General features: G+C 48.5%; 1 protein-coding gene across 2 annotated transcripts in view; it reads right to left on the bottom strand.

The window, feature by feature from the left end:
* Positions 1-26,499, bottom strand: part of ADD2 (adducin 2) — a 63,450-nt gene that overhangs the window by 16,968 nt on the left and 19,983 nt on the right. For both annotated transcript variants that reach the window (XM_045294157.1, XM_045294158.1), the window contains exons 7-13: positions 25,129-25,272; positions 21,497-21,595; positions 13,391-13,567; positions 6,588-6,845; positions 5,382-5,501; positions 3,538-3,627; positions 1,626-1,773 (exon numbers count right to left, since the gene is read on the bottom strand). In XM_045294157.1, coding sequence (XP_045150092.1) covers positions 1,626-1,773; positions 3,538-3,627; positions 5,382-5,501; positions 6,588-6,845; positions 13,391-13,567; positions 21,497-21,595; positions 25,129-25,272 — 1,036 coding nt within the window. The remainder of the gene's footprint in view (positions 1-1,625; positions 1,774-3,537; positions 3,628-5,381; positions 5,502-6,587; positions 6,846-13,390; positions 13,568-21,496; positions 21,596-25,128; positions 25,273-26,499) is intronic.

Here is a 26,499-nt window from a genome sequence, read left to right as displayed (position 1 = left end):
CTCTCTCTCTCTCTCTCTCTCTCTCTCTGCTCACTCCCTGGGAAACATTGCAGCTGACAAGATACATGGAGCTGCGCTAGTGCCCTGAGCTGGAGAAGCCATGTAGAGAGCCCCGCCAGTGCTGAGAAGCTTACAACGCCACTGGGTCCACAAGACTTCCCACCCACTGGCCTGTGATCTTCCTGTATTTGGCGTCATTACATGTGTTTCATGAGTCTAAAGAGGGCTTTATAAATTAGTATTGGGCATATGGGCTAATATTGGACTTATGGACTGGGTGGGGATGTTTTCTTAATGTACAATTACTCTTTATATAAAGCTCTTTCTTATATGCATATGAGTGTCTATGGATTTGCTTCTCCAGTCTACCCAGACTAACACATTGCTTACACTTCAGTTTTTCAGCCTACAGTGAATGGGGGCCAAGCAAGGCATTTTAGGGACATCCAGGATGCCCAGAGAAGCATTCTGCATCTCTCTCTCTCTCTCTCTCTTTCTCTCTCCCCTCTCTCTCTCTTTCTCACTCGCTGGTCATCAAGTCAATGCTGACCCTATAGGACACAGTAGAACAACCCATGAGTTTCCAAGACTGTGACTCTTTGAGATGAGAGTCAAAACCCCGTCTTTCTCCCGCAGAACGGCTGGTGGTTTTGAACTGCTGACCTTATGGATCGCAGTTCAATGCCTCATCACTCCACCAGCAGGGCTCCCTGCAGAGTGCAAAACACACCACTGGTGAGAGCTGAGATAAAGCACGAGGCGGGGCTTCCCTTTCCTCAGAGCCCTTGATCCAGCCTGAGTGTGAGGATGTGGCCAAAGAGTGAAAGCAAGGATTGGTTCTTGCCGAGACACTGAGCACCTGCAGGGGTGCCAGCTCAGAGGCCACCACACTGACTGGGACCAAGAGACCGGATGCTTAACCTGCCTTGGTGCCATGCTGTGTGGCCACAGGCCACTAACTATTGTCTCTAAATCTCATTTGCTATAGCACCGATTTCACTTTTCTAAATGCACTGACATGTAGTGCATGTTTCCTTTACAGGACACCTCTATGAGGGTGGCTATCGAGCGGACGGGTGGCTGTAATTCACTGTCCACTCTGGGGGCACTTTGGTCTCATTTCATCTGATACTGTTGAGATGCAAAATTAAAAAGCTCATTTACAGAGTCCATTCTGACTCACTGCGCCCCGATACAGGGTTTCTGAGGCTGTAAATCATTACAGGAACAAACAGCCTCATCTTTCTCCCTTAGAGCACCTGGTGGTTTTGAACTGCCGACCTTGTGGTTAGCAGCCCAGCATTTTACCCGACAGCCCCACCAGGTGAGGTGCACTCTTCATAATTACGCTGGGTTTAAACTGAAACTTGGCAAATAGAACCTTTAACCACCTTCCAAAATTCAACGCCATTCCAGGATAGGGTAGATCTGCCCCTGGGGGTTTCCAAGACTATAACATCTTTCTCCCAGTGACCACCTTAGACTCTGACAAGTGACCTTGCCACCTTGGAACACTGTGGCAGAGACAGTCCCATGGGCTACCCAGGATGACAGGGTAGCATCAGCCCCTGCCCCCACACCCCCAATCCCGACTGCACTGGGCTCCCTCCCCACAGGCTCCTTACCATCAAGCTCCAGGGTCTTCCTCTCCACCTCCTTCTTGTACTCCTCCAGCTCCTGGTCGGTGAGCTGGCTGAAGGGGTTGGGCACCGTCTCCTCGGAGTCGTCTTTGGTATCTGCATCACCCTTGGACATCAGCTGGCTGTCTGTAGACTGAAAGTTAACCAGAATGCGTGTCGCTCTGGGAACGCCGCCGCCCAGCATCCTGACTCAGGTGGCTGCCAGCAGTTTTGCTAGGGACAGCGTGGCCTGCAGTTCCTTGGAAACAGATCAGGGCCTTGGGGGTGTGCCTCCCCAGAGCTACCTCACCCGGAGACCCGGATTCTTTGCAACAGCCTGGGTGGATGCGGGGGTACACCCTCTGCCCCCTGAAATAAAACCAAAGTATGCTCCCAAGCAGAACGAAGATGCACCTTTATTACAATCCCTCCTGTGGACACGTCCAAGTCATTCATCAACTATGTAAATACAGTTCAGTGGCCCCAAAGTCATCAGCCAAAGCCCAGCAAGCACGCAAGCATCATGCTGGCCACGCCCATTGCTCCGCCCCCACCACTGCCCCACCCCCAACAGCACTGCAGGCTGCGCAACACACAGCATTAGCCTATGAACACGCGGAGGTGGCAGCAGCAACAGCAGCAGCGGCGTGGTCAGTGCAAACTGTGGGTCCTTGGTCATAGGAGGTCATGAACTGGGACCATCAACCTGCGGGAACACTGACAACATGCCTTTCCATGACTTTTCCACCGCCTTTGGGGAAAGGTGGGTTCAGGCGGTTTACAAACTTCGGGGTTGGGGGGGGGGGGCGCGATGTCTGCCTGAGGATTGCTCCGGACAGAGATGAACCTTCGGACTCCAGGGCCCTCCCTCCTCATTCAGCATCTTGAGCCTAGCCTTTGAAAATCCACTGCTCTGAGGCTCAGGAAGAGTATTCGGAAATGGCGCTGGGGAGAGAGAGTAGGCCTAGCTAGTCTCTCCCTGTAGTCTGAGCAGCTAGCTGGCACCCACTGAGCCCTGCAGGCCTCCTGCTGAGGGGTCCTGGCTTCTTAACGAATCAGCTGCACACACTTCAAAGGGAGACTCCAGTTAGACTCCGTGGTCTAACCGGTCAAGTGTTCTGTAGAGTGTTCAGCACGTCTGTGCACCGTGTTGAACTCTCCCCTCCCCAGTATCCCAGGCTCTGTTGACCCTTGACCCTGTTGCACAGGCAGCGTTGCCCATCTTGGGTGGAGGTGAGTTCAATGATATAGTCTCCACACTTCTGCTAAGGGGCACCCACCTTGCAGGCGGCAGCCTGATCTCAGGAACGTCCCCCTTTCTCACTGCTAAGGAAAACCCCAGGCCGGCTGCCGGGAGCAGCAGAAATCTCAAAAACAGGGTTCGGATTGGCACGCCTTTTGCCAAGCACCAAACAAACATGAACACAGTGGCTTTCTACTTCCTAACTCTATGTGGGTTTGCGTGGGCAACCACGGTGGCATGTCGGTCCGTATGTGCACATCTGACCCAGGACTGCACAGGCACTTCCTCAGAGTTGTGGCCCGATGCCCTTTTCACCCACAAAATCAGAAACATACAGTACCGGGGCACGCCGGGTGCACCCACCCCAGGATTCTCCCTTCGGCAGAATACTAATATTGGGTGAAGCAGAGTTCCGGGGGCAAGGGGGTATAGAGGCTGGCACCACTCCATGGGTAGCCTGCCCTGCTGCTCTCCCTGCCTAGTGCCCCCAAGGGGACAACTGGATGCTGTCCCTGGTCCTCAAAACACTCCAGTGAGGTGGACCTCAGTTTTGCAGCAATAGCACCGAGGGGGATCTCGGGGCATGAGGACTCAGGGGTCCTGCTGCCCAGCCCCAAGCACTGCAGACCCGGAGGGCGAGCGTGTGTCCCCTCCAGGCAGGGGCCTCTGCTGTACCGGGCTCCGGCTCTTCTCCGAGATGACGCTTGCCAGGAGCTGGGACTGAGGGCCTGCTGACTTCACATCCTGTCGGTTTTGCTCTCGAATCTGTGTGGAGAGGATAAGGAAAGGGGGGTGGGGGTGGCGGTTAGGGCTCAACATGTGGATTTAGGGATGGGGTGTGTCCACTGTGGCCTGGGAAGGTCCCCCAGTGGTGGAGCTGGTCCCTCTTTTTTTTCCTTCACATATCAATTTAGCAGTTCCACCAAATTAAGAATGGTGCAAACATCACCACAATCAATCTCAGCACATTTTCTTCTTTGTACTCAGTGTTGCTAGCTCCTCATTTCCCCCCAGCACCCCTGTCATGCCCGTGGGTAATTAATCCAGTCACTTTCTGTAGAAGGAGCCCTGGCGGCATAGTGGTTATGCGTTGAACTGCTAACTTCAAGGTCAGAAGTTGAACCACCAGCTGCTCTGAGGGAGAAAGACGGGGCTGTCTACTCCCATAGAGTGACCGTCTCAGAAACTCACAAGGCAGTTCTATCCTGTCCTAGAGGGTCGCTGTGAGTGAGCATCAACTCAATGGTAGTGAGTTTTTGAGAGAGAGCTCTTTCTATATATCTTTAATTTTATTATTTGGAAATTACATGACATATTATTATATGTTTATTACACCAAATTACTATTTGATCATCAAGGCAAACTAAGCCCTTTGGGAGAAACTTGAGCATCTCTGGGAACCCTGGTGGTGTAGTGGTAATGTGCTGGGCTGCGATCCATAAGGTCAGAAGTTTGAACCACCAGTCTCTACTCTGGAGAAAGACAGGGCTTTCAACGGTCGAACAGAGCTACAGTCTTGGGAGCCCACACAGGCAGGTCTCCCCTGCCCTACAGGATCGCTCTGGGTTGGTGTCGACTCAAGAGCAGTGAGTGAGTCTCTATCCATTTACCTAGCCTGTATTTCAGTGAGTCTGCTCTCAATGGTCTCCGTGTCTGCTTCCAAGTGAATGCATCCAGAAGGCACTCCAAACTCACGGTCGTCACATCAATTCCAACGTCGGGCAAGCCCTTAGAACCAAGGAGAACTGCCCATGTAGGCTTCCAAAGCTTCCAATCGTGAGGAGAGTTGAAAGCCTCATCTTTCTCCTGTGGAGTGGCTGGTGGTTTTGAACTGCTGACCTTGCACTTAGCTGCCCAACGAGTAACCTGTTTAAAACACTCGGCTTCCACAAACTGAGTAGGTTTGGTGAAGCTGCCAAGTGAAGCTAGGCAGATTACATCCTTGATGGAGTAGCTCTCCAGTTTCTACGTGCCTAAGAAGTTCCTGAGGAATTTGTTTAAACACAGATTTCTGGGGCCACCCTTCAACTACTGAATCTCAATCCCTGGAGGATGTGGCCCCAGCATCGGCATCGTAAATACACGTGGGCCGAGGTTCTAGGACCGCACATTGAAAACACTGTTCTCTGAGCTTATTGAGCCTTTCGGTGCTGCTCTGCTACCACTCAAGTTTTTAAAGTCATAGTAGGAACATAGTGTGGAAATGATAAGGCAAAGTCTGGAAATAAACAGAAAGGGCTTTTGAATTCTTGAAACTAAGCCAAAAGGAAAACAGCACCAAATTAATAGAAATTCCCTTTGCAGGTAGGCCTTTGGGGCACGTCACTTGTACAGCAATCAGCTGTGGGGCGGGGGATTGGGGTAAGAGGCCAGCCAGAGCCCTGGGGCTGGAAGAAGTCAGTTGGTAGTGGTTTCTTTCCTAAAGAGAGTAAGACCGGCTGAGCTCCTGTCTGCAGCATGTGAGACACTCCCCCGTCCCACCCCCCTGCCATGAGACGGTGAGAGCAGGGCCCACTCACCTTGTTCCGCATGTCCAGCACTTCTTGGGGGTCGGTATAGAGAGGCACAAACTGGTTTGGGTTTTCGATCCGTATGGGCACCCCGCTGCTGGATTTCTCCACTTCATCAGCCTTCATCCACTGAGCAAACACAAGGGCAGCCAGGTTAGGAGCCAGGCCCGTGAGCTCCCCTGGGCTCAGCCCAGGAGCCCTGGGCCTGCCCAACTGACTAGAAAGGTCAGGCGCTTACATAGAGGTGTCCTCTCCTCTTGGGCCTCTTTGACGTCTGACTCCCAGAGCAGAAACGGGCCATCAAGTACACACAAGAATAAGGCCCTCCACGGTCAGCCAGGAAGAGCACTAGAGCATGGTGGGTGGGTGGGTGAGTGAGTGAGTGAATGAGTGAGTGAGTGAGTGAGTGAGTGAGTGAGTGAGAGTGTGTGTGTGTGCCTTGGGGAAGCTTTGATACACAGGCACACAGGCAGTCTTCGGGATGCGATACTGATTTGCATTCACAGGGCTTTGGTTTTTTTAGAAAGAGCCGTTCTATACCGGCTGCTCGCTACCCAGGTGTGACTGAGCCCTTTCTGACTCAGGGCGACCCACTCTGCATCAAGGACTGCTCCAGGGGGATTCAGTGGCTGGCTTTTGGGAAGTAGATCGCCAGGCCTTTCTTCCCAGGCACCTCTGGGTGCATTCAAACCTCTGACTTTTCCATGAACTGTTGGGACCACTCCAGCTGCCATGGACTTTTATGTCCATGAAAACTTCTCCTGCGTGTCAGTGTGCATGTAAGAGAGTGACGGGGAGGGAGGGGGAATAAGGAAGAAAGAGCAATGGAGGGAGGGAGAAAATTCAAACGTAATAGAAGGGAATCGCCTGCCATCTCCTGGGTGTATACTCTACGAACGCCCTGGGACTTCTTGGAAGCCATCTCTGGGCATGGGAACAAGAAGCACATGCCAAGTATTCCTGGGGTTTCTATGGCTGGAGGACAGCTGGTGCAGCCCCTCCTCGGAGAACCCTGCTCCTCAGACCCAAGAGCTCAGCGCAGAGGAGCAAGACAGGTGGCCCAAGACACTGCGGGCATGAACAGCAAGAAGCTCTAAGAGGGAACCCAGACCCCGGGGAGGCCGGCTCTGCTCTCCTTTGGAAGCTGAATAACTTCCCCACCCACAACCCCCAACATCCGTCCTGGGCTCCCTGGCCCTGGCCTCCGCTCCTTACGGTGGTCTTGGGCCGGGGGCTGCCCATGCTCCTCTGGACCTCGTCGGCCACGTTGACCCGCAGGTAGGTGTTGGGGGTGTTGAGCCAGCGGGTCTTCTCCTTCTGCTGTTTGTGGGCGTGCTGCCGCAGGGCGGGCACCGGTGTGCCGTCCTCTTCAAACACGAACGCGGTCACTGTGGCTGGGATCTCCACCTCGCTCTTGTGTTTGGTTTTCTCTTGCACGAAGGGGTGGCGGTACGTGTAACCCGTCCTGTAACCCTGAGGGGGACACAGAAGCTCTGATGGTGGCATGCATGTGCATGCGCGCGTGCACACACACACACACACACACACACACACACACACACACACACTCACTCCTTTCTTTTAATGTCTTCAATGTAAAGTGTAGTTTCCTGAACACAACCGAGCAGGGCCTGGCAGCACTTCTGGGCGGTTTCACAATGGTCCCTTCCCCTGGACGTGTGTCGAATTCCTGTGATCCTGCTCGGAAAGGGGGTTCTCCTTCATTATGTTAATGAGCTCATGCCAGCACAGGTGGGCTCTTTCTGGGTGATCGAAGGAGCAGAACTTGATGGAGACCCACGGGGAAGAGAGGTGAGTTCCCAGTTCTATTTCCCCTCCTCTGTGGGGAATATTGCCTAGCTTTACATTTAGATACATTTTGCATACTACATAATACGTATCATAGATATACATTTTGCATGCAATATATGAGGAGGTCACCAAAAAATTGAATGTCTTTTCAGTTATGTATTTAAATATTTTTTTTAACCAAACAGCCTTATCATCTTCAAAAGTACTCTCCATTACACTTACTACATTGTCAAATCCACGATTCCATTCTTGGAAACCTTTTCAAACTCATCTGTTTGGATGGCTGGCAGCACCTCCTCATTTTTATCTTACCCGCTTATATGTTGTCAAATAACTGTCCTTTCAGGTCCCTCTTCATTCTTGGAAACAAAAACAAGTCACTTGGAGTGAGGTCAGGTGAGTAAGATGCATGGGGCAAGAGAGGCATGATGTTTTTTTGCCAAAAACTGGTGCACTTAGATGGCTGTGTGAGCAGGTGCATTGTCATGGTGGCAAAACCAGTCCCCCAACTGCCACAAATCAGACCTTTTTCATCACTTACTGTTATGCAATCGTTTCAGAAACTCTAAATAGAAAGCTTGATTATCAGTCTGACCTGGTAGAATGAACTCCAGATGCACTACAAGTTGATATTTTCATCCATACAGGAAGTTAACAGATGTCCAGAATGAGGTTTGTCATCAATCAACATTTCACCTTTTTGAAACAAGAAAACCACTTGTACACTTGAGTTTTTCCCACAGCGCTGTCCTTGTAAGTCATGTTCAACGTCACAACAGTTTCTGCAGCACTTTTCCTGAGCAGGAAATAAAATTTCACAGCTGCACGCTGTTCTCTTAAATCAGCCATCACAAAAACAAGGTTTGAGCAAAACTGCTTTTATGAAAAAATTCACTGTGTCCAGAGAGAACCTTCCCAGGCAACGCCACTGGGTGCACTAACTCAGAGAGAGTTGCTCGATGCTAACCTCATGGGGAAAATGCATCCTATGAAAGCTCTGCTTTGCCCAGTACAGTGGTTTTTTTGGTACCCCCTCATAGTATGACATAGATAGTATCATAGATATATATTTTGCAATCAGAGGTGTTCATAGTAAAATGATTTATTTTTTGCTCTTTTTACAAATAGTTAAACTCGGCATTTTAAATTCTATTTAATGGCCGCTTGAATCTCTTGCTTTGCAAATTGTCCATTTATGCTCTTGGCCTATTTTTCTACTGAGGTGTTTGAACTTGTCACACTGATTTGTAATATCTTTGTACATTAGGGGTATTACTCTTTTGACTGACATAGATGCTGTAAAGCGCTTCCCGATGCTTTACCGCTTCTACTCATTATATCCCTGTTAACCTTATTTATGGTGGGGAGAGTGGTTTATAGATATGCAAATTTTATGATAGGTTAATTATATGCCAATAAAACTGTTGAAAATTTTTTAATGTAAATCTTGAACTTTTTAATGTCATCAGTTTTTCAATATTTGTCACGCCAATTGCAGGCTTTCCTGCCATGCTTGTCAAGGTCTTCCCTAACACAAAATTATCAAGAGTACTGACTGATGTTTGTGTAGACCGATATGACTTTACTTTTCTGTTTACATTTTTGACAAATCGGAAATATATCTCACTGGAAGGAATGAGGTAACAATCCAGCTGTGTTAGCCATTTCCCCAGTGGCTAGTAGCCCACATTGTTCCACAGCTTACTCCACCTCATATGCTAAATTCTCGGGTATTCTCTCCCTGTCTTTGCGTGCTGGTTTTGGAGTTACTGCTGGGCATGTCCAACCCCTCAATAACTTAGCAGCCCAGCACCAATGGTTTCAAACACCTAGAGAACTTCCTCTTAATTTAAGCAGTGCTTTTGAAAAAACAAAACTTTTTATTGTGAATGAGGTTGAAGGTTTACACAGCAGACCCTAGTTTTACATTCAACAATTTGGACAGATTCTGTTGCAGCGTGTGCACTGCAATCCCTCAACGCACTATCGCTTATTCCACCTCCTGCAAATGTTCCCCCCTCTGTGCTAACCTCTGCACGCTCTCCTTGGGCGAGTGCCCCCTTTGGATTGTAACGGTCTTATTCTAAATGCGGAGGTGGATCCCATTCTAAACCTGAAGAGTGGGGGCCATCGTCTTGGGTCCGGTCAGACTCTCGAATATTCTGAGTCTATTTCTGGATTCCTAAAGTGTTGTTGTGACTTGCCAGTTGTGCTCCCGAGGGCTATCCTGTCTAATGCTGACAAGCTTCCTGACGTTTTACCGTGTGGGGAACAAGTGTCCCTATTCACTCTCTTTGTCTATAAGGTTTCCTAAGCATTCAGAGTTTCCTCCGGAAGAATGTGCTAAGTCTTCATACTCATCCCCATTTTTGAGGGAATATCACACTGAGCTTGTTGATTCATCAGGAATGGCAGTGGACAGAATACCCTGTTGAGGCTTTACAAAGCAAGAATATGGTGCAGGAAAAAAATTTTTTTTCTTGCTGTTTCTTGGTAAATGTTTATGGTTTTTTTAGATGGATTCTGCTTCCTTTATGATTTCACCTTCTTGGAAAATGAGATGACTCTTTCCCATGATTGTATTTTCAAAGCGGGCAGCATGAAGGCATAAGAAAGCTAGTGACTTTTGTATCTATTTTAATAATTTGCCACCCGGCCGTTCTAAAATGCATTCATTTCTACTACTTAATTATTTCTAATATTGTTTCAGTTGCCTTGTCTGGACTCCACAGACACGTAACCATGTGGTTGTGGTGAGGGGCTGTCGAATAAATTCTGACTCAGGGAACCACTGCCTGGCGCTGCGCCACCCTCACCAGGGTTCTGACGTTTGAGCCCATTGTGCAGCCGCTGTGTCAGTCCACCTCAGTGGGGGCCTTCCTCTTTTCACCGTCCTTCTACTTGGCCAAGCTTGATGTCCTTCTCCAGGGTTGTTCTCTCCTGAGAACATGTCCACTGTCCGTGAGACAAAGGGTCACCATCCTTGCCCTTCGAAGCATTCTGGCTGTACTTCTTCCAAGATAAACGTGTTGGTTCTTTTGGCAGCCCATGTGCTTTCGGTACTTTCCATATTACATCTAAAGAATAAAACTTTCATCTCCTTTCCAATACTTGTTTGAGAACTTAAACAGTTCTTGAGACGTTGACACTGACCCATGATGACCTCAGGATGGAAATGAGCTCCACAGGGTTTAGAATCAGGTTTTTCTTCTCAGACTTATACTCCTCCTCCTAAGCCAGCTTGTGTTAGACTGGCTTTCAAGAACAATAGAGCAGTAATCATTGTTTTGCTTCAACAATTACTGGATATACTTTTAGGGTTTTACTAGGACATTGGCTCACGTCTTGAGAAAATTCATTTTAATCATCTTAAATAAGTAGTACTCTGTGCTATTTAAAAGCTATTGTTTTCATACATCGCTGTCAAAGTTGAAAAAGAATCTTTGGGTATGATCAAAGAGTTTTTATCCTTGCGTTTGTTGATCTCGTGAAACATATTTTTAAGCTTTATAATAGAAAGCATCCTTGAATACCAGTAATGAGCCTTCATTTGATCCTTGTGTTGTATTATTCTAACAATTTGCCAGATGCTATTTGCTATTTGTTTCATGTAACATCTATCATCAACATTCAAAGGTGATTGACCTAGATGTTTTCTCATTGCTGTAGTTTGTATTCTTTACTTTCTTCTCTAAATCAGCTTAAGTAGCACGGGAATTAATTGTGAACACCCAAATCGCAGAAGCCTATGGATGACAGTGGGAGCCCAAAGTCCAGCTTCAGGGATTAAGCCTCTGGTAGATCCCCTCTGACCACAGTCGACGGACACAAATAACCTTGCTATCAGACAGGGACTATTGTAAACTTGCTTAAGATGAATGGAATTACAGCCTAAGATGATACCTGGTCATTTGATCTCTCTCTTGAACCATTCTGGATTTGTTCTAGTTTTAAGTATTTCTTGCTTTTTTTTTTTTCTCAAAAAAGTTTCTCTGGTTCAATATTGCTGATGGTCTTTTCTTCCTTCCTTCCTTTCTTTTAAATATTTATTGATTTTGTTCTTTCATTTTGTTTTTTTTAATATTTCCCAGTTTATGAAGCACAGAAAGGGTAGATATATAGAGACAATAATTGATGTAATGGCTTATCAGGAATGGTGGGGGTAGGTTGAAGGGAATGGGGAGCAAATGATGAACACGGGAGGAGAGAGGATGCACTAGAACTGATATATGCATTGACGGTGATATATCACACTTCTGTTTAAATGCGACTGAATTACAGAAGTGTATGGTATGTGAATTATATCTCAATAAAAATAAATACATAAGATAAATAGGATTGGAATTCATTATTTCTCCAGGGTCTGAAAAAATTCCTGCACAAAACCATCTGATCCCAGTGCTTTACTTAGGCCGAGAGCACTCAGTACATAGGTTTAATGTACTGTGTTTTCACTGTGGATTGTCTCCTTTATCATTAGATAGGGGTCCTCACAGTCACCTTGGTAATAAGGGGACGAAAATAGTTTAGAGGAAGCAGAGAAGGGAGGCAATTATTGTAATGACTTAGACATAGCAAAGAGGGTTGAGGTGTTTTCTATGAGGATGGCTAATAGGATATAGAACGAATATAAAAATGTTACAAAGATGGATTTCATCTTTCACTTCTTTAAGCAATCCAAGAAGTCACTGTCTCTTCCTACAATTAGCTCTTCATTTATAGGCTTCCTTCTGTTTCTCAAATTGTCCCGTTTATACCTCAGATTATTGACTCATCTGTTAGCCTCTGGGAGGACAAACGTCTGGAACGTCTCATATCTGTTAAAGGACCAGTGTATTCCTAACAGCTCCCTAAATTCTGATTCATGTGTTCACTTACTACAATAGGATAGTTTTATAACTCTGATGACAAGAGATCAGGAGAACAGTGGTATGCTTTCCTTGTTAAGGTCCTGAGATTAGAGAGCAAACTACATAAAGAGTGAATGTAACCACAATACAAATGTAAGAGAAGCTGTTTCGGATCTTTCCTCAGTTCGACTTTTAATACCAGCCAGTCTCTTTACTCCTTCCCCTTACAGAGGGTATGATGCCATCCTCCACTCTTAGAAATGGCTGCAAAGGCCAAACTGTCTGTTGTTGTTGTTGTTGGATGCCATCAAATCAGTTCTCACCCACAGCAACCCTGTGCAAACAGAACGGAACACTGCCCGGTCCTGTGCCACCCTCACCATTGTTCCCACGAAGAAGCCCATTGTTGCAGCCTGGCGTCAACCCACCTCGTTCAAGGCTTGCCACTTTTTCCTTGGCCCTCTACTTTACTAAACATGACGTCCTTCTCCAGGGACTGGTCTCTCCTGACAACATGTCCAAGTACATAAAGTGAAGTCGCACCATCCCTGCTTCTAAGGAGCACTCTGGCCATACTTCCTCCGACACAGACCAGTCTGTCCTTTTGGCAGTCCAGGGTATTTTCAATATTCTTCTCCAGCACCACAGTTCAATTGCACCTATTCTTCTTGGGTCGTCCTGATTCGATGTCCAACGTTCACATGCATCTGAGGCAATGGAAAACACCATAGCGTGGGTCAGGTGCACCTTAGTCCTCAAAGTAGCATCTTTGTTCCTCAAGACTCATAAGGCGGTCTTGTGCAGTCTTCTGATATCTTAACTGCTGCTTCAATGAGCATTGATTGTGGAGCTAAGCAAGACAAAAGCCTCGACAACTTCAACATTTTCTCCATTTATCCTGATGTCCCCTACTGGTCCAGTTGTGAAGATTTTGATCTTCTTTACATTGATTTGTAATGTACACTGATGATTACAATCCTTGATCTTCATCACCAAGTGCTTCAAGTCCTCCTCACACTCAGCAAGCACAAGCAAGGTTGTGTCATGTGTATAGCACATGTGGTTAATAAGCCTTCCCACCAATCCTGATGGCACATTCTTCTTCTAAATAGTCATTAAGTTTTCTTAAAGGCCACGATTTAAGAAGAAAACTTCATTACTATTAAGAATGGTCACTAAAAAAATAAAATAGATAAAAAGAATGACCACTATTCCAAATCAAATGTCCAATGAGGCTTCAACATCTTACCTGTGATTTGGGTTATTCTGGTGCCACCTAAATAAAGCCTGCTTCTGACTGGCCGGGGAGGCTAAGCCCCCACAGACTGGGTTGGACGGACAACAGCAGGGACTCACCAGATTGTCCAGCATCCTCATGAGGGCCTCAAACTCGTGCTCCCCGAGCCGGCTCTTCTGCATGGGCCCGAAGGTACTCCCTGCCCACTGCACGGAGCCTACCTCATGGGGCCGGTGCTTCTCCTGCTCCAGGAGGATGAGGTTCTCCACTCCCCCAGCACTGGACAGAGCGGACACCTGTGGCAGAGAAAGCAAGCTCTCATGTTGTCCATGTATACATGCAGTGGGGGGAGCTGGAGAGGAGAACCCCAAACCCCAAACATCAGGGGAAAGACGCTGCTTTCTGCTCTTTGCTCCTGGAGGAAAAGCCTCCCCCCCAACCCCACCAGCTTGCTGGGCATGCGCCATTCCGACTGAAAGAGGGATTCGTAGTTCAAAATCTATTCTTTGCTGACAATAAAAAAGAGAAATAATGAGTGTTGAACCTTAAGAACAACACCGAAAGTCATCTGCAACACAGACCGCCTTGGAGTTGTGATTATTTCTGGGAAGAGAGCAAGGGTGAGCTCAGCAGGGGCTCCAGAGGGGACTCTGACTCGTCTACTTCTCCCAGCAGAAAGGTCGCTAGTGCTTGTTCAGTCAGCATAGTGGGGTCTGTGCGGTTCTGGTCTACGTTTCTGTGCTTGCGACCTTTAACACCCATATGTAGCTTGGCCACTTGCAAGAAACAGGCCCATCTGTAGGCCAGAGCATGAAGCGTAGCCTTGCAGGATGAAGGGACAGGCCCAGACCCGGAACATGAATGCGGGACACCCAGAGCAAGGAGACAGGTGACCACATGGACACTGCCCGGCCAGGGCCCGTGCAGAGGCGGCACTACTTCCACCAAGGGTAAGGCAGGTTTGCCCCACTGTTATGATTCCATGGGAGGTGAGGCTGCAGGTAGTGGCAGACAATGAACTTCAAGTCTTGGGGCAAGAGGTGTGTGCACACATAGGGTGGATTTGGAATGATAAACAGCCTCCATCCATCAGACCAATTCCCCTGTTCCCGTTCTCTAATTCCACGTGTCTAATGGAACGTGCTATGCACTCCAGCAAATCCTCCACCACTCAGCTAATTGGCCGTGGCTGGGCTTCCTGGAGCAGTCCCCCTACAGAGAGGGAGGGTGGTTTTTAAGTACTCCAGGTAGTGATCCGGGCTTGTGCACTGCATATTAGTCCATTAGCGTCCTGTTTAAAAATTGATTTCGTATGTAAGCCTGCTTATTAACTGGGAACTGCTCTGATTGTGTCAATGCTCAATGTTCCAGTTATTTTATTTATTTATTTATTTGCTGAAAACTAAAGGACCCAATTTAGCTTCGTGAATTCAAGGGGCTCACGGGGGTGAGGGAGGGCCCCCAATGTGTTCATTCATTGGGGTAACAATGGCTCCTGTGAAGCTCCCTGGGCAACCTTCCCACGGGTCCCCATCACTCAGTGATGAGAACATTCGCTCCCCACACCCTCTTCATCTAAGACCCACGTCCCTTTCAGCCTCTCGTTTATCACCTCGTCCACACCCTGCACCAGTAACTCTGTGGCTCAAGGTCTGGATTGAAAGAGGTCTTGTTATTCTTCTGTGCTGGCGAATCCACTCCAGATCACCTGGTCTTCTCTCTGCAGAGTGGCTGGTGGGTTCAAATGCTCAGACTTCCAGTTAGCAGCCAAGCACTTAAGCATTCCACCAAATCCCCTGCTATCAAGTTCATCTCAATTCACAGTGACCCTCTATAGAGTTTCCAAGGTTGTGGATCTGTATGGGAGCAGAGAGCCTCATCTTTCTCCTGTGGAGTGATGGGGGGATTGAACCATGGACCTTGCAGTTAGTAGTCCCACCCTTACCCCACCAAGCCGTCAGAGCTCTTTATTGAGTGCCATAAATAGCCTTAGAAGCTATTTCTTTCATCCTCCCAGGCAAAGTAAGAATTGCCGGTGAATAACCCAGAAGGTAGTCACAACTCCATTCTCGGCGAGGCAGCCTCTCCATTGTGGCCTGAACATCAGAAGTTATTTGAGTTGAAAGCTGCCTTTTCATTGCCTTCACTCACGGGCCCTGGCTTTGTCCTCTGCCGTCAGATTTGCCTAATTCTGGAACCCCTCACCCTCAACGCTGAGATTGGGGGTGTGCATGGAAACCTAGCCTCAAGGCAGTGAGTCTCGACTGGCTGGCCAACAGCCTGTGCGGGGCTTCACTCTCCGACCATACTCTCCCTCGTCTTGAGTCACCAGCTCCCTGAAGGGAGCACCTGGCTTATCAGCAGAGCTTCCCCCAGACTTCCCTGGAGAGATGGCACAGGGTGGTGTTTCAGGGCACCAGCTCTGGAGCCAGCCTGCCTGGGCTTGAATCCTACTTCTGCCTCTGACTGCCTGTGGGGCTTGGGGAAGTGGTTTATTTCATGAAGCTTATGTAGGGTGATGTTTGTAAAGCACTTTGGGTGAGCCCTGATGTGCAGGCAGTACCATCCATGTAAGTGTGTGAGACACACACGCTGAAGGTTTCCATGAAAGGTGGAAATGCAGTGCCCCTGGGGGACCAGTCACTAATGGAAAGGGAACTTCTCACATCCTTGCCAGAGCTGCCTCCTCCCACCTCCTGCTTCCTCCATCAGTTCCCATGGTGATGGGTAGCAGACGGAGAAGACATGCCCAAGCACCGTCCCCTCTGCCCACAAGCAGAGCAAGGAGTTGCCACTTTCAGCTGGCAATGACCTAGTTTCCGAGAACCCCAAACAGATGAGGAGCAAAGGGAACCAGGCCTTCGGGAGCACAAAAAGAACCACAGCCACATTTGCTTGTTTGCCAACTGAGGGAGTGACAGAGCTGCAGGGTTGGCCACTGCCTGCCAAATGGCCCTAGAAGGGGCTGTAATCCGGACAGTGCTTCCAGACTCCAAGTACCGGTTCTTCCTGCCTTCATCCACCCACATCTTGGACCCACTCTCCCATGTCTACTGGCTCTGTTCCTCTTTCTGGAACTCTCCCCACCCCACCAGCTGAGGAAAAGCCTGCTGGAGCTTGTTGGAGGTTATCTGCCCTCGTTCCCTGATGCACATGAACAAGGTCACCTAGAACCAGGCCTGGGAAGGAAGTGGCAGGGGGCAGGGCCAAGAGAAGCATGCCTGAGGGCTGGCCGGGACAGCGGCTGGCAGTTTTGCCCTTGGATCACCTCTTAGTAGTTAGATGGCTGTCTGCCTTCAGTTAAATTGCACCGTGGCCACAGCCGGGAGCCTGAAGCCTGGCAGAGTCATACTTCAATGCAGATGGATCATTCTGGGCAGCCTTCCCATGCAACGTTTAAGTCTAGGCTGCATTGACAATGGGACTGTTTTTCATGAGCACAGTGTCTCCTGCTAGCCTCTTCTGGAGAAGGCGAACGGGGGGACTGTGAAGATTTTAAATATGGGGGTGGGTCCATCTGAGGTGCTGTCTGAAATGTGGCATGCAGTAATTGGGGCTCAGGCTGCATCCTTGACTGGGGGTATGAGAAGCATCACAGAGGCATCCTGTGTCCACCTTCTCCACATTTCCTGTTCTCATTCCTGTTACTTCCAGGGAAAATGTCACAGCCCTTCCACTGATACCTCTTCATCACTGTCCCAGCGCCTGCCCTCTCCACAGCCTCCCCTAAGGACTACTGAGAAGGCACCTGGTGTGGCCCAGCCACTAGTGATGCTTCTCCGGCCCCAATCCCCTTCTTCCAGGTGACTCTCCAAAAAAGGAAGGAGCAGGTGTTCCTCCTGGAGGCACTGCTCTGCCCAGGGTGGCCAGCAGAGGGCAGGCGGGAGCCGGAGCAGCCCCCTGCAGAGCTGACACCTCCTCAGGAACAGCCCTACCGGCACCCTGTCAACTGAGTCCTAAAAATACTGGCAGCACCATCCCTCCATGTCTGAAAAGCCTGCCCTCACACCAACCCTCCAGCTCCCACCCAGACAGCTGAGGAATCAAGGCTCTGAGGAGGCAAGGCCTTTGTGCAAAGCCTTGCAGCCCAGGGCCGGAAGTGATGGAGTCCACGTCAGCCTGATTCACAGGTCTTTCTTCAGCTGTGCAGACATTCACGCTCATGCTGATCCACCGCCACATTTCAGACAGCGTGAGCCTGTCCTGTCCGGCGACATATGTTACCTAGGCAGCTTCGGGATCTGCCCTCCTATTGCTCCTCCACCAGCTCCTTTGGGTAGTCCCAAGATCACTGAATCCCCACCCACCCAGTCCCTAAGCAATTCAGGGAAGTTCACCATAGGCTCCTGAATGTCCCTTTAGGACAGCCCCTGACTGCTCAGGCTGCCATGTCAACAAGCTACCTAGACCTGCTCTCTACTCCTCTTACAGACTTGATCAAGCACCTGGTCTCTGAATTCTCTTGACACCTCCCTCCCCCGCCCCAAACTAAACCCTAGTCACTCCTCTGAGAGTGATTAGCAAGCCTTACTGGAAATTCAAGTCAAGAGGTGAGCGGGGACATGTATGTATCACAGGAAGGTGATTACACTGCTATTTGGAGGTAAGCCAAGTGGGGCAACCTGCCCTTGGGGAAAATGCTTACCATTACTGATAAAGACAGCAAGAACACGCCCAGGACCATGTTCCTAATTGGACACATTGGGCCTATTTTCTATCCAACCCTTGGTGATCCTGGCCAAGTGCTAAGGACAACTGGGACTTTAGGCTCTGTCCTTTTGAGGGGCGCAACATCCTTCACAGGCCACACCCTAAGGATTCAATGTGGAAACCCCACTACTAGAACTGGTCTTGACCATAAACTTACTCGCCTGTAGCAGACTTCAGGAATGAACACATTTCCCTTGGACTAATGGCTGAAACGTCTCATGTGAGAAGCACATACGACTGCTACCCCCAGGTGATGGAATTGGTGGCCATTGCTCTGAGGGAGCCCAGGGAATGATGGCCCAGGACCACTGGATATTTACTATTTTCATGCTCTCTGCTTTTTTATGACCTGCGTTAGCCTAGCAGGCAGGATTCTGCCTTTGTAAAAAAGCGTTATTGAAAGTTGTGCCCTATCCCTAACCCTCACTGTTCCTGTAAATAGGATCCAGTCACTTAAGCCATGAATCTGAACAAGTCAATAATTCATGTGCTGCAGTCTAAAAAGCTGGCCTGCACATGTACAGCAACACTATTTCATAGCAACCCTATGGGACAGGGTAGAACTTCCCCTGTGGGTTTCTGAGACGGTAACTCTTTGCGAGAGCGTAGAAAGCCTCCTGAGTCAGCATCGACTTTCTGGCGGTACCTTTGCTTTGGGGTTTATGCATGTGTAATTTCCCTTGCTCAGCAAAGTTTGACATGCTGTACCACTGGCTGACTCGATGATACTATCAATTGAATGAGGAGCCCTGCTGGTGCACTGGGTGGCGTGTTAGGCCGACCTAAAGGTCAGCAGTCGGCATCTACAAGCATGTGGGGCTCTTCTTTCTTCTAGGGTCGCTGTGCGTCAGAATGGACCTGAGAGTAATGAGGTTGCTTCTTTTATTTATCAATAGCATTACTTTAAACCGCACAGGGAAGATTTATAATGTTCCCCTATAAGATAATAACATCTCTAAAGTGAACCAGAGACATATATAAATCATCGATATAGGAACAGATTTGGGACTCACATTTAATCAGAACCCTAATCTACAATTAGTTCTTGGTCCTACTAGATAGGTGCCCTGATGTAGAAGTCATTGGAAATATGGGTGGTACAGCAACATGTGGTGAAGACACTAGATGGTGTCCAGCTATCAGAAAGAATCGTGTCTGGGGTCCTAAAGACTTGTCTCCCAGCCAGCAGCCATCTAAGTGGGGCATCAGCTAAGTCCACACCGAAGAAACATACCAGCCTGTGTGAGCCAAGGTTTGTAAATAACAAATCCAAATCAGGAGGAGGGAAAAGTATCAGAGCTTAAATTCTGAACTCCAGGTTTGCAGATGCTATGGATGACGATGGAAGCCCCAAATCCATTTGCAGGGTCCCCTCCTGGATGACGCCTCAAGTGAAAATTCTCTGTCCTCTCTGACCATACACCAGGCATGTGATAGCCTTGCTGTCAGACACAGTGCACTATAAAACCAATGACGGTAGATGTAGTGAGGTCAAAATGTTACAGCTTATCATTTGATCTCCCCTTTGTCCCATTCTCAATTTGTTCGAGTTTTTAATATTTCCTGCTCTTTTTTCCATTGAGGTGCTCCTCTGTTTTATTTTGACATTATTGTTGGGTTGTTTTGTTTCTTGTTTTAATTTTGCATGGTTTTCTGTATATGAAAACCAGGATACATCAATCTATACAGACAACAAGGAATTAATAATTACCAAGGCGGCCATCCAGCTCAGAAGTAACAAAGCCCACATGGAAGAAGCACACCAGCCTGTGTGATCACGAGGTGTTGATGGGATGAGTTATCAGGCATCAAATAACAAAAAAATCAAATCATTGTGAATGAGGGGGAGTGTGGAGTGGGGACCCAAGACCCATCCGTAGGCCAACTGGACATCCCCTTACAGAAGGGTCGTGGGGAGGAGACGAGCCAGTCAGGGTGCAGTGTAGCACTGATGAAACATACAATTTTCCTCTAGTTCCTAAATGCTTCCTCCCCACTCCCACCCCCACTACCATGATCCCAATTCTACCTTACAAGTCTGGCTAGACCAGAGGATGCACACTGGTACAGATAGGAACTGGAAACACAGGGAATCCAGGAGGGATGATCCTTTCAGGACCATGCTGAGAGTGGCAATACCAGGAGGGTAGAGGATGGTTGGGTAGAAAGGGGGAACAGATAACAAAAATCTACATATAACTCCCTCCCTGGGGGATGGACAACAAAAAAGTGGGTGAACGGAGATGTCGGACAGTGTAAGATATGACAAAATAATAATAATTTATAAATTATCAAGGGTTCATGAGGGAGGGGGAAGAATGAGGAGCTGATACCAAGGGCTCAAATAGAAGGCAAATGTTTTGAGAATGATGATGGCAACAAATGTACAAAAGTGTTTGACACAATGGATGGATGGATGGACTGTCGTAAGAGTTGTATGAGCCCCCAATAAAATGATTTTTTAAAAATAAAATAAATAATTTATAAGTTTCACAGAATACAGAATTCTTTGAGAACATCCCCAAACAGATAAGAATCACAAAATACTAATATTACCAGGGTGGAGGGTCACTAAGTTAGCAAGGTTTAAAAGATAAGCCTCTCTCGTGTGTTTATTAAGGGTCCTCCCGTCTTGAAATGCTTCTAACGAACATCATAAGATGAAGCATTGAAGGAATAAAGATAACTTCCCTAAAAAATAAAATAGAATAATTACCCAGGGACACAGCAGGAGAGATTGGGGGGAAATGGGGAGCTGACTATAAAAAAGAAAAGGATTGTTATAAGAGCTGTAAGAGCCCCCAATAAAATGATCTTTTAAAAAAAGAGGAAAATGTTCGCAAATTGATTGTGGTGATGATCATACAACTCTTCTTACAGTGAATGAGTGACCGAACTGTATGATGTAAGAATTACATGGTGATAAAGCTATTTGGAAAACAAATAAATAAATGTTCTTTAAAAAAAAGATGACCTGTCTAATATTTATTGATTATACTAGGTATAGGAAGTATAGCCCCAGATAACATATGAGCATGGTGAGTTTTTTGTGCACTGTCACAGCTTCCCCACTGGTGGGTCCAGGCAGGCCCCCCACTTCAGGCACTGCCCCCCCCTGCAGGGTTGGGTGTCGGTTATTAGACAATGGTGGTCATTTTTTTTCTTTTTAAAATCATTATATTTGGGGGGAGAGGGTCGTACAGCTCTTATCACAATCCATCCATCCATCCATTGTGTCAAGCACCTTTGTACATACGTTTGCCATCATCATTCTCAAAACATTTCCTTTCTACTTGAGCCCTTGCTATCAGGTCATTTTGTTTTAAAGGCACAGAGCTGACAGTGTGAAGCTCTAGAAGGGGAAGACGATACTCGAGCAGAGAATTAGGGCAAGTGCTGTTAGAAGGTAAAGTTCAAAGGGCTCCCTGACTCACAGGCACTGGGCCCACCGCCTTAGCCTGCAGGCCTATGCCAGAGCCATCTCCTGGGCCCACTTTCCAGAGGACCTCACTCACCTGTGTCTCACACGCAGCCTGCAGGTGGAAGACCTTATAAAACGCCTCCTCTACGGTGTCACCAAGAGCAACCACTCCATGGTTTCTTAGCACCAGGATCTGTAAAGGAACACAAAGCCCTGTTAAGCCTCAAGCAGTCCGCACTTTCACTATGAGCAAGATTTTTATTGTACTCTAATCAGCTTCCATCCGACCCCTCGCAAAGCCCCCAACACCTTACTCATTCGTCTTAAACAAGCACGCCAATGCTACCCACAGCTGTGCTGTGAGCCCAAAGCATCCACCTACGCAAACTGAAGACGCCATAGGTGGAAGAGACTGGTGGCTTTCCTGGAGGACTGTCTAGATCTTTGGACCTGGGAGGACTTTCTACACGGCAGTCGCTATCAGCTCATGCTGGCCCCTGTGCATCTTGGTCAAACTTGCTCAGTGGGGTTGTTGTCGACAGTTGGTTTTTCTGAAGTAGAGCAGCAAGCCTTTCTTTCAGAGGAGCTTCTCTATGACCTCGAGCCTCCAACCTTTGGGTTAGCAGTCAAGCACATTAACCGTTTGCAACCTTCAGGGATCCCCTGGGAAGCTTGGATGTCAGCAAGGCTGCTGTTAAGGTTGACATGAATGAAACCCTTTGATGTCCAATACAAGGGTCCAGACTCAAAAGCAGGTTCATGCCCCTTGTGGCTTAGTCTCCTCGGGGGTTCAAAAACCAAGGGGGTGGTTCTCCAAGTGGTGGCTTTGTAGAAACAAGTGAGGGATCCAAGAGTCTAAGGAGTCCCCTGACCACTCTGGGCCTCAGATCTCTGCTCAGTACAAGACGTGAGGCACCCTGGCATCCCAAAGACAGGAGACAGGAGTTATGGCCCTGAACCCACCCCCATGTTTGGATAACCAGCCATTTAGGTTCGAAAGGGCAGCACTTACCTATGGACAGAGGGGCAAGAAAGGAGGAGGGCAAGGAACAGAAAACAAAGGTAGGAAACAGGACAAGGGATGATCCATTAGAGACTACAGTGGCGGAGGTGAAACAAGGTATACGTGGATTGTTGGAGGTAAAACTAATCACCTGCCCTGTGCACCTTCACCTCGCTCACAATAAGAGTGTTTCCACAAAAAGGCCTTCTGATATCACTTGCCCTCCTAACTCACTGATCTTGCAGCCGAGGAAATCAAAGCCCAAAGAAGCAGACGCTCTCTCAGCCATGTTGAGACAGAGTCTCAACTACAACCTGGATGTCCCCATTATTCATGCCACATTTCTGCTCATCAGGGACATGGGGATAAGAGAAGGGGAAGAACTTCTACCAAGAGCAGGAGTCCCCAAGGCCCAGGGGCACCTCTCTGCCAGACACTCTTGCGGTTGGTTTTATCCCAGGAACTCTCTGAGACCAGATGATCGTCAGATCCACAGGTCTGGTCTGTCCCTGCAGGAGGCTGGGTGGGGCATGGTGGCTCTGAATATCACATCCTTTCTTGCTAATAAAAAGAGCTGGGTCCCCCCCTCCCCCCAGTCTTGTACCAGAGAACACAAAGAGAGGCTGTCTCTGGCCCACAAGCGGGTACTCATGACAAATGCTCCATCTCTCAATCCCTAAAGCGCTTCATCAGTGTGACTATCCCCTCCCTCTCTCTCTCCCAACCATATTCCAGAGGATGTCACAGGGAGCACAGCAGGCATCTCTCGCCCCTTGTTAGAAGTGGGGACCTGGGGACACTCAGAAGGGATGTGACACAGGCAGGGAGTCTCTTGTAAGGACAAGAGCAAGAGTCCATCTGAGGCTGCACCTAAATGCTACCCATACTAAGCTGACCTTTTCCACCCTCTACTTTATAAAGTAGGTGTTTACACTTAAGCTAAGCAATAATGAGGCTTCATTTTTCTCTATCAAGTTGGGAGGTGGGGGTGATGATGACACTCAAGTTTGGGGAGATGGAAGGCAGAAGCATTCTCGGGGAGGTGGGGGTGCGGAGAGTGAACATTGTGGGTAGTAATGGAAGCAGCACAGCAGCTTGTGTGAGCCAAGGATTGTAAATAATAAAACCCAAAGTTGAAGGAGGGAACCATAGCTGAGTTTAAATTGTCACCACCTCATTTGCAGAAGGCTATGGGTGCCAGTGGAAGCCCCAAATCCATTTCCAGGGTCCCCACATGGATTAAGCCTCTGGTGAACCCTCTCTGAACAATAGAGCAGGGATGTGGTCAGACAGAGAGCATTCTAAAGTTGATGATGGCAGATGGAGTTAGGTTTTAAAAGGTAGTGCCCTATCATTTGATCTCCCCTTTGAAGCTGTGTGTGTTTTTGATATTTTCTGCTGTCACTTTGATTTTTTCTGTTTTGTGTCGTCATTGTTGCTGGTGTTTGTCTGTTTGCTTTGTATGCATGTCTGTGAATGTGTTTGTTTTGCATGGTTTCCTGTACATGGAATCAGGATATGTAACTCTTTAGAGACAGTGACTGGACAGGGACAGGGTAGGGGAGGATGGGGGGAATGGGGAGCTGACAACAATGAGCACGAGAAGAAAATGTTCTGGAATTGATTGTGGTGATGATTGCACAAATCTTCTTCATTTAATTAAATGATTGAATTGTATGATATGTGATGGAGATGCTGATAAAGTTATTTTTTAAAATGAATGAAGAAATTTAAAATCTCGGGGGGGGGGGGAATGAGGAGCCAATATTAAGGGCTCAAGTAGAAGGCAAATGTTTTGAGAATGATGATGGCAACAAATGTACATATGTTCTTGATACAACGGATGTATGTATGGATCGTGATAAGAATTGTACGAGCCCCCAATAAAATGATTTTTTTAAAAAGAAATTTAAAATCTCTCTCTCTAAGAATTTAGTTAGGAGCCCTGATGGTGCAGTGGATTACTCATTGGGCTAACTGCAAGGTCCGAAGTTCAAACCCAACAGCCACTGTGTGGGAGAAGAACGATGGGCTCTTTGCTCTCATAAAGACTGACAGCCTCAGGAACCCACAGGGCCATTGGATCCTGTCTGACAGGGTCACTGTGAGTCGGAATCCACTTGCCAGCAGTGAGGGGAATCCAGCCTGAGGAAATCATCTCAACACCCAAAGATCTGGCTGAAAAGATGTTCATCAATGTGTCATTTCTATTAAGATTGGACTTGAAAACCACCTTCTGATGATCAACCGTGGTGGTCATTGTCATTCACACAGTGAGGTCATTGAGCACGAAATGGAACGACAGAAAGAGACTGAAGCGCACACAAACGGAGTGCATGTTAGGCTCCTCTGCAAGGTCCCCGCTGAAACCACCAGAGAGACCAGACTTTGGACCTCCGTCAGGAGTGACAGGGTTGGAAGTGCCCGCAGGGCCAGTTCTCCCTGACCTCCTGGACTGCTATGAGTCGACGACTCGGTGGCAGTGAGTTTGGTTTGGGTTTTGCTGAGGGAAAACAGGAGAAGACATTTTAGGGTCCGAGTTTGGGAAACACGTGTGACTATCATGAGGGCGTGCACTGAAATCTCGGTGTAGTGTGATTTCCATGTGCTTCTCTGGGTCTATCTGCCGCTTCCACACGTGCTCCAATGAGCACCCGGGCCACTGCTGTGCCCTCAGGGTCAGCAACTGCCCCCACAGCCCTTTCCCAGAAAAGGGGCCCGACCTTGCAGGTGGGTCCAAGGCACTTCTGCAGGTTGATTCGATCCACTTCCTGCTCCATTTCCCCATTGAAGTCATAATAGGCCATGTCCCCTACCAGCAGGGCATTGTGGGACACAGGCAGGAGGCCCCACTTCATGGCTGATACCTGGAGAGAAAACAGGAGTGTTAGCACTTGCAAATCTGACCCTCAGCACTTTCTAGCCTACCCCCACCTGCATGCAGCGCCCCTCAGGGTAGCACCCCAGTTTCTCCTATAGAGCAGCTGCCCAGTGCCAGATGGTAGGGCAGACAAAGGGGCTGAGCAGCCCCTGGACTCCTTCTCACCCAGCGTGGGGTCTTGCTCTCACACACTTCCTCTAATGTCTTCCCACCCATTTGATCAGGCTCTCTGACAAGAGGTCCCCTTTTAAAGGTACTGAAAAGAATACACTCAAGAGACTTACTGCTGTGCCTGCCCCTGACCTAGTCTTAGCACTCTGGGAAGAAGCAAGGTGCTGGAATTTGCACCAGGCTGGTGGGAAGCAGGGTCCAGGGTGTCCTGGGGAGGGTTCCTGGAGACCCCCGGCCTACGAGTCAGTGCAGAAACAGCCACATCTCCTCATGAGCAGGTAAGTCCACCCAGAAGCCCCGGTTTACAGATAGCGGGTAACCCAGATGCCAGAACACTGGTAATAGCACAGGCGGAAAGCCCACCACAGCCTGAATGCAGAGCCAGGAGCAAGGCGAGGTGCAGAGGCTCCGTCTGCCTTTTCTGAGCGGCCTGGGTCGGCCCCAAACTCTGCGGGGCATCTCTGGGTCTTGGTCCAAATTCTAGAGATCTAGGAGTCCTGATGGTGCCGCAGGTTAAGTGCTGGGCTGCTAACCCTAAGATCCTTGGTTCAAGCTCACCAGCCCCTCACAGGAGAAAGATGAGGCTGTTGGCTCCCATAAAGATTTTCAGTCTCAGAAACCGTGGGGAGCAGTTCTACTCTGTCCTCTCGGGCCTTTCAGGGTCGGAATTGACTCAATGTAAGTAGGTGTGGTGGTGGGTTTGTTTTAGTTTCTCATGACCAGTATGTGTTGCTAAAGGAAACTGCAGTCTGGGGTGTGGCCTGGGGCTCGAGAGGGCGGGGCTAAGGTTGGGGCAACGCCCAGTACTGGTTGTCTGTTGTCCTGCCAGGTGGCAGTGTTAGGTGCACGTGGAGAAGTACATTACTACACCAAGGGCCACCTGCTTCTTGAGCTCTTCTGGTCCCCAGCTCTGGGCCCTCCTGAGCCATACAAGTGAGCCCCCTCTTCTGTTGAAACCTTTCCTTTCAGAAGTCCGAGCGGAATAAGGGGTCACAGGCCAGCAGGATTGGCCTGAATAGAAACTCAGATGTCAACCGCTCAG

Source organism: Echinops telfairi, unplaced genomic scaffold, assembly GCF_000313985.2.
Source record: "Echinops telfairi isolate 266 unplaced genomic scaffold, ASM31398v2 ScPeMD7_2573;HRSCAF=3158, whole genome shotgun sequence".
In the NCBI taxonomy this organism is placed as follows: Eukaryota; Metazoa; Chordata; class Mammalia; order Afrosoricida; family Tenrecidae; genus Echinops; species Echinops telfairi.
The sequence above is the reverse complement of the archived record's forward strand: the minus strand, read 5'-3'. Positions and strand labels throughout refer to the sequence as shown.